At 32.1% G+C, this 17,206-nt stretch overlaps 1 protein-coding gene across 2 annotated transcripts in view; it reads left to right on the top strand.

The window, feature by feature from the left end:
• The window catches only part of LOC121418856, a 43,860-nt gene that overhangs the window by 21,943 nt on the left and 4,711 nt on the right, over nucleotides 1–17,206 (top strand). The window contains exons 11-30 of one of the 2 annotated variants that reach the window (XM_041613038.1): nucleotides 11–161; nucleotides 515–652; nucleotides 1,314–1,420; nucleotides 1,754–1,844; nucleotides 2,324–2,518; nucleotides 3,951–4,030; nucleotides 4,506–4,616; nucleotides 5,178–5,241; nucleotides 5,726–5,802; nucleotides 6,084–6,180; nucleotides 6,810–6,866; nucleotides 7,223–7,294; nucleotides 10,267–10,473; nucleotides 11,380–11,586; nucleotides 12,199–12,351; nucleotides 12,590–12,658; nucleotides 13,065–13,087; nucleotides 13,821–13,878; nucleotides 14,465–14,534; nucleotides 15,923–15,952. In XM_041613038.1, the coding sequence (XP_041468972.1) occupies nucleotides 11–161; nucleotides 515–652; nucleotides 1,314–1,420; nucleotides 1,754–1,844; nucleotides 2,324–2,518; nucleotides 3,951–4,030; nucleotides 4,506–4,616; nucleotides 5,178–5,241; nucleotides 5,726–5,802; nucleotides 6,084–6,180; nucleotides 6,810–6,866; nucleotides 7,223–7,294; nucleotides 10,267–10,473; nucleotides 11,380–11,586; nucleotides 12,199–12,351; nucleotides 12,590–12,658; nucleotides 13,065–13,087; nucleotides 13,821–13,878; nucleotides 14,465–14,534; nucleotides 15,923–15,952 (2,057 nt within the window). The remainder of the gene's footprint in view (nucleotides 1–10; nucleotides 162–514; nucleotides 653–1,313; nucleotides 1,421–1,753; nucleotides 1,845–2,323; nucleotides 2,519–3,950; nucleotides 4,031–4,505; nucleotides 4,617–5,177; nucleotides 5,242–5,725; nucleotides 5,803–6,083; nucleotides 6,181–6,809; nucleotides 6,867–7,222; nucleotides 7,295–10,266; nucleotides 10,474–11,379; nucleotides 11,587–12,198; nucleotides 12,352–12,589; nucleotides 12,659–13,064; nucleotides 13,088–13,820; nucleotides 13,879–14,464; nucleotides 14,535–15,922; nucleotides 15,953–17,206) is intronic. The other variant, XM_041613039.1, reaches the window with a different exon arrangement.

Below are 17,206 nucleotides of genomic sequence, written 5' to 3'. Positions count from 1 at the left end.
TCTCTTGCAGGTCATTTGCCAAGAAGCATGTGAAGAAAGAGAGAGCAAGAGAGAGGGCAGAATTGGCAAAAGCTTGGAACCTTTTGGATCCTCTCGGTCAAGGGAGCCTTCCAAAGGACGATGGGAGATTTTTGAAACTCCTCAGAATTCTCAAACCACATGTGAGTCTTCATTATAGCTTTGGATTTGTTTTCATTAAAAAATACAGAAAATGCTCATCATGTTCAGAGCCTGTGTCAGACTACTGCTACATATATATCTAGGCCCTGTCTTTGATACATTGTCATAAGCTGCATTGCATTTAAGAGATGATTAAAATTGCTGTATTTAATGGAAAATGTGGTGATATATATTTGTAACACATTAATGCACAGCCAGAATGAGGAAATTCCCATTGGCAGTCGAAATTTTGGTTTGTTCTCAAGTTGGTTTATGAAAGTCTTTGGTAATTATTTTGTGAACAGGGGGTGATAGGCTTCCAATGACTTACACTTTTATTTTATTATACCCACAGCACACAGAAGAGATGAATCTCCAGTTGATTGACTACTTAGATCATAATGATGATGGTCAAATAGACTCATTACAATGGACTATAAGACTCAATGAAGCTCTCTCATTTGAATTTGAAGAAGATAAATTTTATGATATGGTAAGAATTCTCATTTTATATCACTCTATGCCCAACATAGATTTTAGAGATTCAATTATTTATAATTTCTAATTTATATACAGTAATGTGTAAACTTATGTACATATTTAAGGTGTTGGGTTAGAATTACAGACATTGCTTTAATTTGTTTTGATCGGAATTTCATAAAAGCTATTGTTTATGGTGTTTTTTGTGCATAGTGATTTTTTTAGATTAAAAAACTGTCCCCACTCACTATAGTATACACAGCTTTTGATTCATAAGTTTATTATGTTTTAAAACATAATCATAATCATTGTATGTGGTAAACATCTCTTTATTCCTAGAACCTTTTTTCTCATTAAGTAATTATTATGTTTTAGGGAAAACTCCTGTTTATTCCTGAATTATATCTTGTCATAATTATATCAATTAGTTGATCTACATTACCCAAGCCAAGTAGATCCCTCCACTTACATTTTTCAAGTGAATCTATGTACCCTCTTCCTATTCAAGCAGTGATTGTAAATATTGTGACTACATTTACATCGATATTTGTGGAATGTGGACTTTGAGTAATTAGATATCCAGGAATCATGAATGTACTGTCTCGACTCAAGAACAGTTCATACTGCAGTCGTAAAATCCAAATAAATATGTCCTATCAATTTCTGTTTAACAGGATACCAATAGTTCTAGATATGTGTATGCCATCCAGTCATTCAGCCAAAAGATTGTCAGATCAAGCATTTATTCAAAGATATTGCTTGTGCTCATCCTTCTTCACAGGTAAATCAAATATATTTTGCAGTTTTTATATTTTCTTACAATATATTTGATGAAGCCACTTTTTTCTGAAAGTTGAATTTTATGCCACTGACTTTAATCAATTCCTCACATTAAAAGATGTACATTTTCAATTGTATTGGTTTAGATCTTTTCATGTTTTTATTGTTTATCTGAAATATGATCATTTAACTTTCATATGTTTACAAAATTTGTATTTGTGTTGTAGGGCTTTAGGGGAATTACTGCCGGGGCAACTCTACTAAAAGAACACAAATGGATAAACTGATATAACTGATAAATAATAATAGAAAAATAATACTTTTTTCTTTACAGTATCCTGTTCTGTTTGAGGTGGCATGACATGGATGAAATGGCTCGAATGACCATCCAGATCCTCAAGACTACCATTTTATCCATCTTTGCAGTAAGTCTTTCTTTAATTCTTGATGAATCTGAAGACAGGTGACGAGTATCTACGTTGTTGTAAACATCTTTATTATTTTCATATTCTCAATAATTAAGCAGTACAAATACAGGATTTTCTCTCATCTATTTTAACAAGCTTTCACTTTTAATGTATCAATCAAGGACTAGAATCACCAAGGATTGGAAAAAAATAATTGAAAATTGCCAATTTGTATTTTTTAATATTGAATGAATTTTGTTGAGACAATTTACTACAGAACACATTATAATTCAGATGTAATAAAATTAGAAGTAAAAAAAAGTTTGTTATCTTTCTGATCATGTTTCACATGTAATTGAAAACATTCAATAACTGAGACACTGCTTAAAAATTATTTTGAAAGAGACATGTTTGTAGAAAAATACAGTCTAGCTTGGAAAATTGGCTCTAAGGAAATAAACACAATTTAATGTGTACTTTGTGGTTTTGATTAACAGGTGGAAGTCTTGCTTCGCATCATGTCAGAAGGAAAGAACCTGATGCAGGTTGTAGAGATCTTAGATATCATCTTGATTGTAATAGGTTTAGCTTCCAACATACCTATCTACTTCATAACACCCAACTACTATGGTTTATGCAACATTATTTCCGGACTTGCTGTGACATTCCGGTTGGGCTTCAACTCAGCTCAGGTCAGTTTATTTAGAAATGAATTCCCTCAGTTTAACTCTGTAAAATTGCATGGAGAATTCACGATTATTAGGTTATTTACAAGTAGGGTTTACAGCTGTCAATGGTGTATTGATTCACTGAACAGATATTTTCATATGTTTTCATGGAATGGATGGGTTTCTAACAATATCAAGATTCTAATATGCATATAATGAAATGTTATATATGAGGGAACTTGTACCCACAAAGCCTTGAACTCTTTTCTTTGGGTTCTCTCATTTCATTTGATATATATATATATGTATATATTTTTTTTATTATTGTATAATGTGATATTCAGATATGGTATACTTTTAAGATATTTTTTATGAAAATTAAATGAATGGAACCAACGAACAATATGAAAAATTGTCATTTTTGTCTCACCTGCGAAGCAAAGTGAGACTATAGGCGCCGCTTTTCCGACGGCGGCGGCGGCGTCAACATCAAATCTTAACCTGAGGTTAAGTTTTTGAAATGACGTCATAACTTAGAAAGTATATGGACCTAGTTAATAAAACTTGGCCATAAGGTTAATCAAGTATCACTGAACATCCTGCATGATTTTCACGTCACATGACCATGGTCAAAGGTCATTTAGGGTCAATGAACTTTGGCCGAATTGGGGATATCTGTTGAATTCCCATCATAACTTTGAAAGTTTATGGATCTGATTCATGAAACTTGGACATAATAGTAATCAAGCATCACTGAAAATTTTGTGCAAGTTTCAGGTCTCATGATTAAGGTCAAAGGTCATTTAGGGTCAATGAACTTTGGCCGAATCGGGGTATTTGTTGAATTACCATCATAACTTTGAAAGTTTATTGGTCTAGTTCATTAAACTTGGACATTAGAGTAATCAAGTATCACTGAACATCCTGTGCGCATTTCAGGTCACATGACCAAGGTCAAAGGTCAATGAACTTTGGCCGAATTGGGTGTATCTGTTGAATTACCATCATAACTTTGAAAGTTTATGGATCTGATTCATGAAACTTGTACATAAGAGTAATCAAGTATCACTGAACATCCTGTTCGAGTTTCAGGTCACATGATCAAGGTCAAAGGTCATGTAAGGTCAATGAACTTTGGCCATGTTGGGGTTTTTTGTTGAATAACCATCATATCTCTGTAAGTTTATTGGTCTAGTTCATAAAAAGTGGACATAAGAGTAACCATGTATCACTGAACATCTTGTGCGAGTTAGAGTAGTATTCAAAGTCAGCACTGCTGCTATATTGAACCGCGTGATGCAGGTGAGACGGCCAGAGGCATTCCACTTGTTTGCAGTTTACAAGGGCATCAATATTTCAATTTTTCATGGAAACTTCATGAATAGGGATATTTCTTGTAATTGTGTACAAGAGTTGAATAAAATGACAATCTTTTTCTTTCAAAATTTGTTAACAGGCCAAGAAAGTTGTGATCCTCTTCTCAACCAAAGTATTTCCTGTCATGTTTGATCTGATCATACTTGTCTTCATTATTATGTAAGTATAATATCCCATAATGTTAGGGTCATGTGATGTATTGAATAGGTATAGTATTGAACTGAAGCTGAAATGAGTTATTACAACCACAAGGTAATCTGAATCTGTTTTCAGGAGTTGGTGTTCAGAAACACAAATAATATATTAGCTATGTCAGTGTATGCATGGGCTATGTGAGCTTATTTTCACTTTTTCAGAAGCTCGATGCAAATGTTTAAAATCCCTTTTGTATATTCAATTATGCATTTCCACTTCTTTATTAGAATATTTTGTAAAACTTGTGGTAGAATTGAGTGATATGATCAATTAGACTACTTTAACATATTTTACTATAAAGATTGTTTTAATTTTGTTTACAGCTTCTTTGCATTCGTGCTAGGATAGAAGTAAATTATATGTTATTATGAGTAATATATCTAATGTGATTTCTTCAATCTGTTTGATAAGAATGAGTGATATCATTTTTTTTATACAGCTTCTTTGCATCGGTGCTGGGATGGGAGTTGTTTTATGGTATTACTCCAGATACAAGCTATGATGCAGGGGTGTACAGCTATAACTGTGGTATTGGCTTCGATTCTTTCTCGTGAGTATTCCATCCTATCTAACCTATACCAAACATCTAAAATGCTAGCACAGAAACTGTTCAAGACATATGCTAGTTATGAATTCAAAATCAAATAGGTGTTTGGTACCGCAAAATTTTAAAATAGCCTTAAAAACAGACATACACTGTACTGAAGCTTTTCGACATGCACTCATCAGAGTAAAATTGCATGAATGACTAGAACACAAGAGCAAATAAAATCAAAAGAGACAATGGACACTGAAAGGTAAGCTGCCAAGGTAAACAATTTAGGCGTATAGTACCAGCCGTAAATTGTTGCTTCGCTTCAATATTTTGGGGAAATATATCCAGTGTGAAAAAAAACTCCAAAAGATTTACATTCTTATGGTTTTTATATTACTTTTATGAATTTTAATATTTTTCAAGAATCATTATCTTATTTCAGTCATTAACATTTTTTAAGTTTATCCAAACAGCAACACCTAAAATAATGCCAATTGATATCAGTGTTTTATCTTAACTGAATCAGTGCTTGGTTTGACTGTCATTTTCTACTTTATTTTTCTTATTCCCCGTCAGATGTTCATTGTTGATGGTGTTTCAGATCGTAACCACAAGCAACTGGCATGAGATTATGAACGCTGTGAGTATAATGAATAATTATTGATACTGATGACAATCATTCATTTATTTGCACTGAGGACATCATCTCCTGATTACTTTATTTTCTATTGTATTGATTTTTGTAATTTCGACCTGAGATTTTGCATTTTTATACTATACTTTATATGTGTTGGAGGAAATGAATGCCCATCATTATCCACTGAGATATACATATAGATATGGTTTTGTTTTATTGTCCTTGGAAAATTAAGTCTCCATTTAGCTGTTTAGCTGTACCTATTTTGATGAAACGTAATTCATTCATTTTCAAGTAGTTTTAACCTCTGATAAAAAACTTAGAACTTTGAAATGTATAGATGTTGTGAACATGTATCTCTAAGCATGATCCTCAGTATGTTTACTAAGTTTTAAGATCTTGTAGTTGTTAAACTATTACAGTTAACTTTGATCCCTTCTTCACTCATTTGGTAACTGAATGCATGTTTTTTTTATTCTGATTTCAGGCAATGGTTGCTACAACACAATGGGCATGTATCTACTTTGTTGGTTGCTTTACAACTATCAATTTGGTTGTCATGAAGTGAGTATGGTGTTCCTTAATAGAAAATTATTCTTCAAAACTTATTCTTCAAAATTGTTTGAAGAATAAGTGAATATCCATCTAGTATAATCCTATTTTGTCATTTCATGCATAGGAAAACTTCAATAAAATATATGTCAATTGTATATGTAGTTTTCTTTACTCAGCTTGGCCCTGCATTAATTATTTTGATTTATTAAAGTTTTTTGTGTGTTTTATCATTTATTTGATTACTTTGTGATTTGTACAGACAGGTAAATTTCTTCTCTATTTCATTTCAGTTTATTTGTTGCCATTGCTATTGAAGCATTCAATAAGCTTGGTACAGAGAAAGAGACAGAAAAGGAAACAAATCAAGAGAAGACTGACAATCAAGAGGTAGGTTTATATTCATGCAATCTACATTTATAGGGATTGAATCGTTATAAAGTTTATACATATATCTTTTTATGTCCATTAGATTATGTAAAATTTGTTGCTCATTTCTGACAAAAAATAGTTAATATGCATCTGTATATTTATGTATTATGAAATTCACATGAGAATCCAATTTGAATTTATTGATAATTCCATGCTTTTTTCATGTTTAGTTACATCTTAAAACTCTTGGAAAACATAATAATGCCTCCAAAGATTTAGTAGAATTTAATTAAGTATAAATCTATCCGAAAAAGATCATTTTATGATGTAATTTTTGTTATAAATATAAGTTATTAGTTAATATTATCTAAGTTAAGCTACTGGTACCTGATACACATTCAAAGATTCATTGAAGTGAAAGTCTACCAAACATGCAGACAACAAACAACATAGAGTAACTCTAAATATAATTTATGGAAATTTTGTCTTCAAATAATTTTTAATTTTATGTTTACATATTGTCTGACATTTTGTGTGTCCGACTGTCTGTCTGTCTGTTCATCTCTCCTTTTCTCTATTTTATCTGCTTATCTATCTCTCTATATCTGTCTCTCCCTTTGTCTTTCTCTATCTGTTTATCTCTGCAGGAAAGTTTTGCCGGTTCAGCAATGACATTCATCAACAACCTGTTTGAAAGCTCAAGGGTACGTTGGATAATATTTGTTTCAATTTTGTTTTATTGTTTGATAAATTTTCATTAATGGTTTTTCACAGTACCTGTTTACGTAATTTTATTATCAAAGATAAATAATACTGCTGTAGAATGATGGATAATTGATTAAATATGACTTATTATATAGTCATCAGAATGCATTAAGATATATGAGTAAGCTGAAAGAAGCAGTAACCTCATGCATCATAGTCCTTGTCATTCTTTTCCATATGATAACTGTAAATATCAATGCAAAATAATGTCATACAACCAAATCAACAATTGTAAAACCTACTTAAAAGTGGTGTTATTGTTTTTTAGAAAGATGCATTTTTGTCCTATATCTAGACCGAACAGGAAAAGGAGAAACTTTCTCAGAGGCCAACAGGCAGTCCAAGAATGAGAAGACCCAGTAGAGTGGTATGTTATTTTAAAACTTTGACAGTAACTAACTATTTATCATTTAAATATGCAATATTATGGTGGTTGATGGTTTTCTGAGTTATCTATATCTTTTTTCTAAGTTTTAATTCTCAAGTTTACTCTCCAACATTCTCTTTGTTGTCAAATTTAATTTTCTAACTCTATTATTGACTAATTGATTAACAATCTTAATTTTGCCTTCGCTTTTTAACACTGTTTAAATCTTCCCCTTTTAATACTATTTAATTCTTCCTCATGTTATGTGTGATTTAACAATGTAAACATGTTGAGAAAGCATGTAACATGAACACTTTATGTTTTGAACTGATTGTGAAATGATAATAATTGATCTGTTTGAACCTGTATTCAAAATTCATATGATTTGTCTAAATGCCATTGAATAACATATTTTCAAAACAATTTCTAATCTTATGTTGGCTAACTCTGTACGTTGATTATTCAACTATGTACTTTCCTGGTTAAATATTTTGCTTGTCATGTGTACCATGAATATTGTTGAACTCAGCACTATGGGTAAATGTGATTTTTTTTAAAATCCAACTTCATTTAGTGATGATGCATATTATACTACTTTCAAACTCATTTGCACAAATGTTATTTTGCTCTTGATCAACATTATAATTTAGTATCTGTGTGTGATCCCCATCACTAAACCAAGTCTGAATGGCAGAGTTCACTAGTAATTATGGTACTTTGAAAACAATAGATGTGTATGTGACCCTCCACAATAAAACAACAAATTACACTAAGAGTGAGCGAAATTAAATTATATTAAAAATATAAGGTAAAAAATGTGATTTTAAAAAGAGTGGGGACCTAAATGGGTTTAATTGTAACTGCACGGGGAGGGGGGAGACAAATTCAACCACCCGTGCCAAACAACTTCAGCTCACGCAGTACCAACTTATAACTATTTTCTTTGAAGCATTATGCATATTTTGACATCAAGTTTGTAAAAAACGGACAGCCCATAATTGTCATGGGACCTATTGTGATAAAAGGTCAACCTGAAAATTAGATTTTTTCCATTTTGTCTACAAAAAGCATTAGGAGTGTGATATTTTCAATTGGGCTGTAAATCAATAACTTTGTAATATTTTGGCTTTGTTTGACATAACGTTGATTAAAATGAATATTCAAACAAAAATGTAAGAAAAAAAAGAAAATATTTAAACATTAAAAACAACAGGATACATAATAAATTCATAAAAAAACAACATCAGAATAGATGTTGATTTCAGATATTTTTCTCTGCTTCAATATTAACAATGCTTCTAGGATGCTTTTAAAACCAAAAATGATTTATTAGAGTCTTTCTGTATAAGTTATGTCAGAAAAACATGATCTATGCATATAATTGATCGTATACAAATTATCGTAACAAAGTAAAAAAAAAAAGCAATTTCCGTGAAATTTTTACCACTGTCTCTTTGTGCAATTTTTTGAAGTGATGCAAATTTTCACAGCGATCGGCCCTTTCAGGACCGAGATCTGAAGGGCGGGGCTTTATTTTCATGGAGAGAAATAGCCCAGTTCAGTAAGGGTAAATATCCAATGTGCAAAAGGTTGAACAAAACATTCTGAAATAGAAGTATTATGGTGGGATTAGTTGATTAAATTGACACTTCACTTAGCCTTTAAATGTATTCTCTCTAAGATTAGTACCCTGATAGGGCTTTGTTTTGTGGAGTAGGTTTATAAAGAGAGCAAGTTCATCATGTTTAAACCTTTGAAATTATTGTAGTTGTATTTGTTGGCCGTATCTACTTTTGATTCTTTACGATAACTCTACTTTGATCTTCTTGTTTTGTGGTGGAGAGTCACATTTATTCCTTCTGACGAGTTTTTCTTTACTAATATCAATATAGAGGGTTGGTTGAGTGTTACTAATCTTGTATTTGTGCTTATTAATATCAGAGTGTTACTTCTACCTTTGGTGCTTTCCCTGGTTCTCCTCCTAACCTACTTGATGTGCCTCAGTATCCTAAAATTGTAAGTTTATCTGTATGCTGATAGAGTCATTGGATATTTTGCCTAAATTAAGGGATTGCCACTTTGGTCCAATTCTAATATGACTGATTCCATTTGGTCTCTGTCCATGTTATCAAACAACTATTTGGTCTAATTTTCATTTTTTTAATGCTAATGGAGTCATGAAGAATTGGACTTGGGCTTATCTCATATTTACTGAATCCAATTCATCTATAACCACTTTTGCCAGACACCATATTTGCTCTAACTGCCACTTATACTGTTTACTGTTTTGTTTAATTTCATGTTAAGAATTCTATTTGGTCTAATATCTACCTACTTGTTCTAATATGTGATATGAAATAATAATTGAGTAAGTTCTTGATTGGGAAAAAAATTGACTAAGTGGCAATAAGATTGTTTATTAAGCGAAACAACGTTTAGACCAAGCAAGTATAACCAAAATGATGATAGCACCAAATGGCTTCAACAAAATTGATAGTAGAACAAAGAAGTCTTGCAGTGTTCTCTGATTTGTAGCTGTTTTTAAAAAGATTGTGAACCAGCAACTAACCAAGAGTAAGATTGATAACCAAATTCCCAGTTAGTATGATGTGTTGTGCACTTCACTCAGAGTTTAATTTTGGGAGCTGAAATTTAGATCTTAATAATTTGTGGGTATTTCTGAGTAATTAACTTTCTATTGTCTCATGAAAGGATTACATCTTTATTTCAGTGACCACTAGCTGGCTCAAGTGTATAAATTAGGATTTTGCAATTCTGAAAATTTTCACAGCTTGGTTTTCAACCAATCAGAAGTGCTCATTAGTGACTTTCAGATATATTGCCGATGCATGAATAATGCTGTATAATTTGATCAAATGAACATTGTACCTCTGACAAATGTTTAAAAAATATATTTTACATTCATGTCTAGCATATTCATGAAGTGCATTTCTTAAATGTTTCAATTGTAGCCTGTGATTCAGGAAGAGGAAGAAGAACAAGAAGAGGATCTCAGTGGATTAAGCAGGGAGGAAAGAAAGAAGAGACAGATGAAGAAAAGAAGAGAGAAGAGAAAGAATAAAGTGAAGACAATGATCTTGGTCATGACAGCATTCAGGGCCACCAAAGATTCTGAGCTGAACCTCAATGTCGGAGAGGAAATAGAAGTCGTTGGCAAGGTAATTTGGAAAACAAAGATCAGTGCTTTTAAATGAACAAATTGATAGATTTGGAAGAATTTGATTTAAATTAAGAATATTTTAGAACAGTTTTATTGCTGATGGATGTAGACAAAAAAATTAATGCATAACTGGGTGAAATTTCATTAAATGCTGTTCATAAAGTTACACATGAACTTACATACAACTGAAACATGTTCTTGGGGGTGTTGCACAAAAATTTAAGTATGGCTTAGATTCCCACTTAAATGCCTAGTAGTTGCGTGTGGTATGAAAGGCTTGACCGCATTGGTCAGATTGTGCCATGAGGACGCGCACTGCTGCGTATCAACCAATAAAATCATGCATTGCATATCGTGTACGTGTCAGTATTTCAGTGCAACTCTAAGTCATACTTAAATCTTTGTGTAACACCCTTCTTGAGTGCTAAGACAGCTACATAATATAATATAATTTAGCACATTAAAGGATCCCTAATTATATGTTAAGTCATGCATAAATTATGAACAGCTTGATGAAACATCCCCCCTGACTCTTAACCAGTAATATTGCAAGTGTATATTTGTAAGACTTGTTGAGCAATGAATAATCAATTTTTTGAAAAAGTTGGCCTTTATAAATGCAAGAGAAATTAGTATTTTAATGAAAAATTGATGAAACAGATAAATGGACAATTCATTTATGGAAGTGCAAATGTGACTCTTGCCATAAATGTATTGGTGATTATCCTTTTGGTGATTTCATGAACTTAAAACAAAGCCTGATTTTAGGTGTAGGTATATTGTTAACCATTTCTAATCAAGGAGAGACAGATATATACAATTTGAGCAAACTACCAGAACTAAGATTTTGCGTCCGACGACCGGCCTTTTAATGTTGTTTTTTCCTTGATATGAAAATATACAGCAAGATGAATGGTGGGAAGGACGCAAGGACAGTGAAGAACAGGGATGGTTTCCTGCATCTCATGTCAAAGAGATATCAAGAAGTCAACCTCCTCCTGTTCCAACTCCTTTTGCACAGCGCCCTCATGTTACCCGTAAGGCAACGCAGGAAAGCATCAAGTCTGGTAGCTTTAGTGAAACGGATTTCTTCCCATTGAACACAGCATTGGTAGGCAGTCTCTAACTTTAAGTTTATTTTTTTGATTCATAAAACTTGCCAGGTAGGTGTTTCATAAAGCTGTTCGCAAAGTTACACACAACTTTATGCACGACTGGAACATGTTCTTAGGTCATAAATCAATTATATAGAGACATCACATAGCTTCAGATAGGATCACCAGTCGTGCGTTAAGTCATTCGTATTTTACGAACAGCTTTATGAAACACCCACCTGTGATGGTAACTCTACCCACATACACTGGCAACACTGCTCATCAGCCATTCAAAATCAAACTCTTTTTTGAATATCATTGATGGAAAAATTCTCATTGATGATAAGCTTTATGTAACAGACATATGTTGAATTTACTATGTGATTTCATTTAGCACCAAATTGTATTAACAATGAAAAGGTTATTTCTTGTTTTCTTAACTTCTGGTAACAAGAACAAAATGTCTTGATTTAGTATATTAAAACAACCCATTCTAGATAGCAAATTATATGCATGATTTCCAAAGTTGAGATTAAATGTTTAACAATCTCATTGTCAACTGTTGTGTAGCAGAAATACATTTAGATTAACCAGTTTTACCTTCTGATGAATTCTATTTTTTTTTTCAGAATTCTACCCAGGATAGACTGATGTCAACCTCAGGATCTACAAACAGCCTTGATTCTACAGCAAAGAGACCAAAGCTGAAATTAAAGAATACATCAGGAGGAAACTGGAGGAAGGAGATTCTAGGAGATATCACTGTTATGAACCCACAAGAGGTATATAGGTGGTTTGATGTTGTTGTTATTTTTATTTTATGGAGAAGATGATCCTACTTTTCTAATATTTTCTTCTGTAGACATTACATTTTCTGGATTGTACAGAAGGGCCAATGTTAGTTGAATACATTACTTTTCTTCTTTTTATATTATATAGGAGAAGGATGAGGCATACAGTTGTATTATATTATACAAATTTCATAAAGACCATATTTCTGGTATCGTTCTTGTTTCACAGCTGAAGGAGTTGAATAAGATCCTGAAATCACAACACACAATGAATGCCAAGTCTCACAGTTTAGGAGGTGTAAGTATTTTTTCATTTAGAAAAGGGGAGTATACATTTATAATTATTTGGTAAGAAACAAATCAGAATGCCTTAAATAACTATTTTGGTTTTGTCATTTTAATGATTGATGACATTTTAGTGTAAAAAAATTCCAGAAAGCTGAAATGGAAAATATAAAATGATAAAATAATTCAAGTGATGATGTAAGTTTAATCTCTGTTATTTGGTCATTATTTTCAGAAATTCATCTTTGAAACTATTGATTTGTTTTCCTCTTTTTACTTGTAGATGTTGATTTAAGTAAATATTATTGTGATAAAAATAGTGAGGATTTTGATTATATTGTTGATTATTTTGAGTTGTCATTATCGTTATACAAAATGAATTCACATAAATATATTTCACATTTTGTATTTCATTGCAGAGTTTACGAAGACAACCTGCCATGTAAGTAATATATACTTGGATTTATTGGGCCAAAATATAAAGAATTTACATGTATCTTTACTGGGGCCCGTTGCAGAAAAACTTGCAATCAATCGCAACTCTAAAAATTTTGCGTAACTTGATTTTCAACCAATCAACAGCGCGCATTTGGGACTTGCGATGGATTTTTTGGCTTGCGTTTAACCGCAACTCTTCCTGCAACGGGCCCCAGGGGCTCTTTTTAGTTGTCATATTCAAGATAAATGTTCTATATATAAGAACTATTCATCTGGTAGCAGCACATATGTATATAGTGATTAAGGTGTCACCTGCTTATAATCTATTTCCTGGAATATTTCTTAAAATTTCAAATGCAGGTTTGGCTTGTTGAAATAAAATAAATACGATGTGATAATCCATAGACTAACAATGTAATGTTTACATGAAGTATCCATAATAGTTCATAAACTACACCATAAAATCATTTTCCATGTACATTAATTTCGTAGACATGATACAATGTAAACATATATTGTTGGTTCATAGATGAACAACTGCAAATTAAAATAATCATGGTTTTAATAGGAATGAACTTGTATCACATTGGATTTGTCAAATGAAATTGACAAATAAAAAAAAACATTCAATGAAATCTTTCCATGAAGAATACCTCTGTATAAAGACCATCTTCCATGCACCCATTTTTGATAAAGCTTTTGCTGTCAATTTTATTATTTTTTCCTCATGTTAACAGATCAGAGAGCATAGAGGAAGAAAGTGAGCCAGCATCTAATATTCCACCTCCTCCTATAGTAAGTGCACAATATACTTGTATCAATTAACTTTTTTCATCCAGTCCATGAACAATCAATGAAATACATCTTTATATTTTCTCTCTTTTTTTTGAAGATTGGACATTGAATAGACTAATAATATTGAAGTAATGTGCTACTGAAACTAATTAACAACTGTATGGGATTTGTAATGACAAGATAGATAAGATTACAGATGTGTAATCATATACTCCTTTGACCTTAATGGTGATGTTTAGCAAAATCATTTATGATTTGATAAAAAACAAATTTATTGGAAAAGAGAGCAATTAAATGTCATGCCAAAATGGAATCCAAGCTTTGGCACTTGGGTAAATGTAAATTGCAATGTTTTGTAAATAAAATACACACACACATACACAAATATTGTATGATGCATTCATAGTTTTGGATAATAGAGAGTCATAATTTTGTTTCTAAGAATTGAAGGAAATAAACTTTCTGTCTCAGTTTCATGGAGAATTTTCTCTTTTTTGGTTATTAAAGGAAATGAACTTCGAATTTCAGTTTCATATAACGTTAGAATGGAAGGAAATACATTTTTTTGTTCTTTTGTTTGATACAGATCAGTGTCCAGCATGCACCAGCAATTCCTCAGATCATTGAGGAGGAAGAACCAGAAGAACCAGATAAAGGTATAAAACTCATTCCATTGTCTCTATCAACCTCTTTCAATTGATTTCATACCCTATATTTCTCATTGAACCTCCTCCTCTCTTCTTTCTCTCTCTTTCATTCCTTTCCTCATCTCTTTCCCCTCTCTCTACACCTAAATTGCACTTTTAAACCCCTTTGTGCCTCCCTCCCTCTCTCTTTCATTCATTTTTTCATGCTTTTCTTCTCAATGTATTTTCTATGCCATATATACTCCACTTCATCTATCTCCCACCCTCAGATTTCCCTTTCTTCCCCATGTTATCTTCTTCCACAGTCACTTTTACCTCATCCCTTTATCTCTCTATTGATCTCTCTTTGTTTTCTCATGTACACCGTGTTCTATCCCTTTCCTTTTCTTCCAGTCTGTATTGTCGTCACTTATTGCTATGCTGGTAGAGATAAATGCTCCTTCACCATAGCTTGTTTGCTTCCTTGCTTCATTTATGGCTATGAAATTATATCTGGGCTCTCGATGCTCATTAAGCTTTTGCATGAATGTATTATTTCTAACTATTATAAATATGCTGCTTGAAGACATGCCTCATATCATATTTATTCAGGCTTTATGCTCCCCATGATCAAGTATGTGTGGTTTTACAGGGAAGGCTTGATTTTTTATTCCTACTTTTCATTGTAGCCTGGTATTTCATTGACATCTGAAGAATATGAATTTGAAGAAAAAGGAAATTCAATAGTTATGTTTTGCTCAAAACAATTTACTGAACTACAAAGAATCTGCATCTTCACAATTGTTGCTAGAACCTTCATATTCCTTTGAGAAATTATCTGGAAAGAGTTAGCAAGAATAGGATTACTTTTTAAATCTCCATACATACTTTGTGAACATGAAATCCAAATTATTGAACTTGTCATTTGTTGTCATTGGGCCAACACCTTTACAGAGTATGATTCCCAGCAGTCTCCCCCCCCCCCCTCCAATAACAGGATTTAGGCAAAGGGTGATTTACCTCAAAATGTGAACAAATAACACTTGTAAAATTGCATAAAATTTTTATGCAAAAAAAAATGTAAATGGAGATCATTTACAAACAGAGAAGAATAAAAAGAAGAAGGAAAAAGATTTGGATATATGTGTGCGGTTAAAAATCATTTGTGATATTTCACAGTGATTCAATTTCATTATTAAAATTGAATGACTTGGCAAAGGGAATTACAGTTGTTACATGTAGAAAATCTTCATCATAAGATAATAAATTAATGTTTGCAATAGGGGTATGGAATGGAATGGTGTATTTGGAGCGGATAGTAATGAATTTTTGCATACTTATTTTACATCTGCCATCTAGAGTTTGCTGTGATTCATTTTTCATCATCATCTTATATCTTCACAAACACATTTTTATAGGTGATAGTGGCAATGAAGGTGATACTGAAAGTAAGTAGTTTGTATATATTCTCACTAGCTCATATTCACCTATATTTTACAAGTGGTACTATGTAAAGCCATGTTTTGAAAATGTGGTTTACCTATTGGTAGCCAAATGTAACAACTGTGACCTTTGTGTATGTTGACTAACCTTATGGTGTTATTCTTTAAGAAGAAAACTTTCTTTCTATTTAATCCAACAGATGTTCTCATTTGTCAGTGGTTCATGGTCTTACTCTTTTGGTTGTGACATTTTCTGTTTTTGTGGCCTTCTCTTTGAGTTGATCCCATTTTCAGTGTGGTGCTCTATTAAGTTTAATTATGAAAATTAAGTTTATGAAGAAAGGTATTAAGCTTGTGTAAATCAAATGAGATCATCATTATAATTGTTATAGGCTATTTCTTGTATACAAAAAGGGCAAGTTAAGAAAAGAATCAAATTGTTTCAGTGCCAAAAATGCTGATGAACTGAATAGAGAAATTGCATGAAGAAAACATGAAGCTCATGAAAGTAAATAAAACTTTGTCTGTATACATAATTGAATACATGAATTTCGTGAAGAATTTAATCTCTCTGTCACCGATTAGAAAGAAATTATCTGTGAGAGTACACACCTTTACAAAAAAGCACAATACATTGTTATACAACAACTATGACTCACATCCTTGATAGGGGATGAATAAATTTTGTTTCTGAAAGAATTAACCTTTTCAATGATATAAAAAGAGGTGACTTTGATGTGAATCTTGACAAAACTATGAATTTGTCAAACACATTAGTCACTTGTTAACCATTTTGGCTTTAATATTCCGAATCCATGAAACACCTAATTTATCTATTACCACTGTAATTATATTCAGCCTGATCTAAATTGAATTTGTATAATGCTGTTTAAAGTCATTTGAACGTACATTATTTGGCTTAATTGCTTCTTGGCGCAATAATAATTTGGTTCTATTAATATTTCGGCTTTTTGTATCTTCATTTATTCAGTGATCAACATATATCTTATTTGGGTTTCTCCGTTTCATGCAATTATGATTCAGTCTATTACAATATTAGGTATTTACTCTCATAGACTGTGGCCATTAATCATAGCCTAACTGGAATTAATATAAGATGACAAATTATATATGTGGTAGTGAGAGTTGAGACCAAATATTAATTAAGATAAACTAATTTCGGTATCACTGGTTCAAATCCCACCGCTGCCACCAGTAAACCAAGATCAGAGATATGACTATGATCACAACCCAATCTTC

Source organism: Lytechinus variegatus, chromosome 7 (genome assembly GCF_018143015.1).
Source record: "Lytechinus variegatus isolate NC3 chromosome 7, Lvar_3.0, whole genome shotgun sequence".
In the NCBI taxonomy this organism is placed as follows: domain Eukaryota; kingdom Metazoa; phylum Echinodermata; class Echinoidea; order Temnopleuroida; family Toxopneustidae; genus Lytechinus; species Lytechinus variegatus.
Note: the sequence above shows the minus strand (reverse complement) of the source record. Positions and strands in the feature narration are given on the sequence as shown.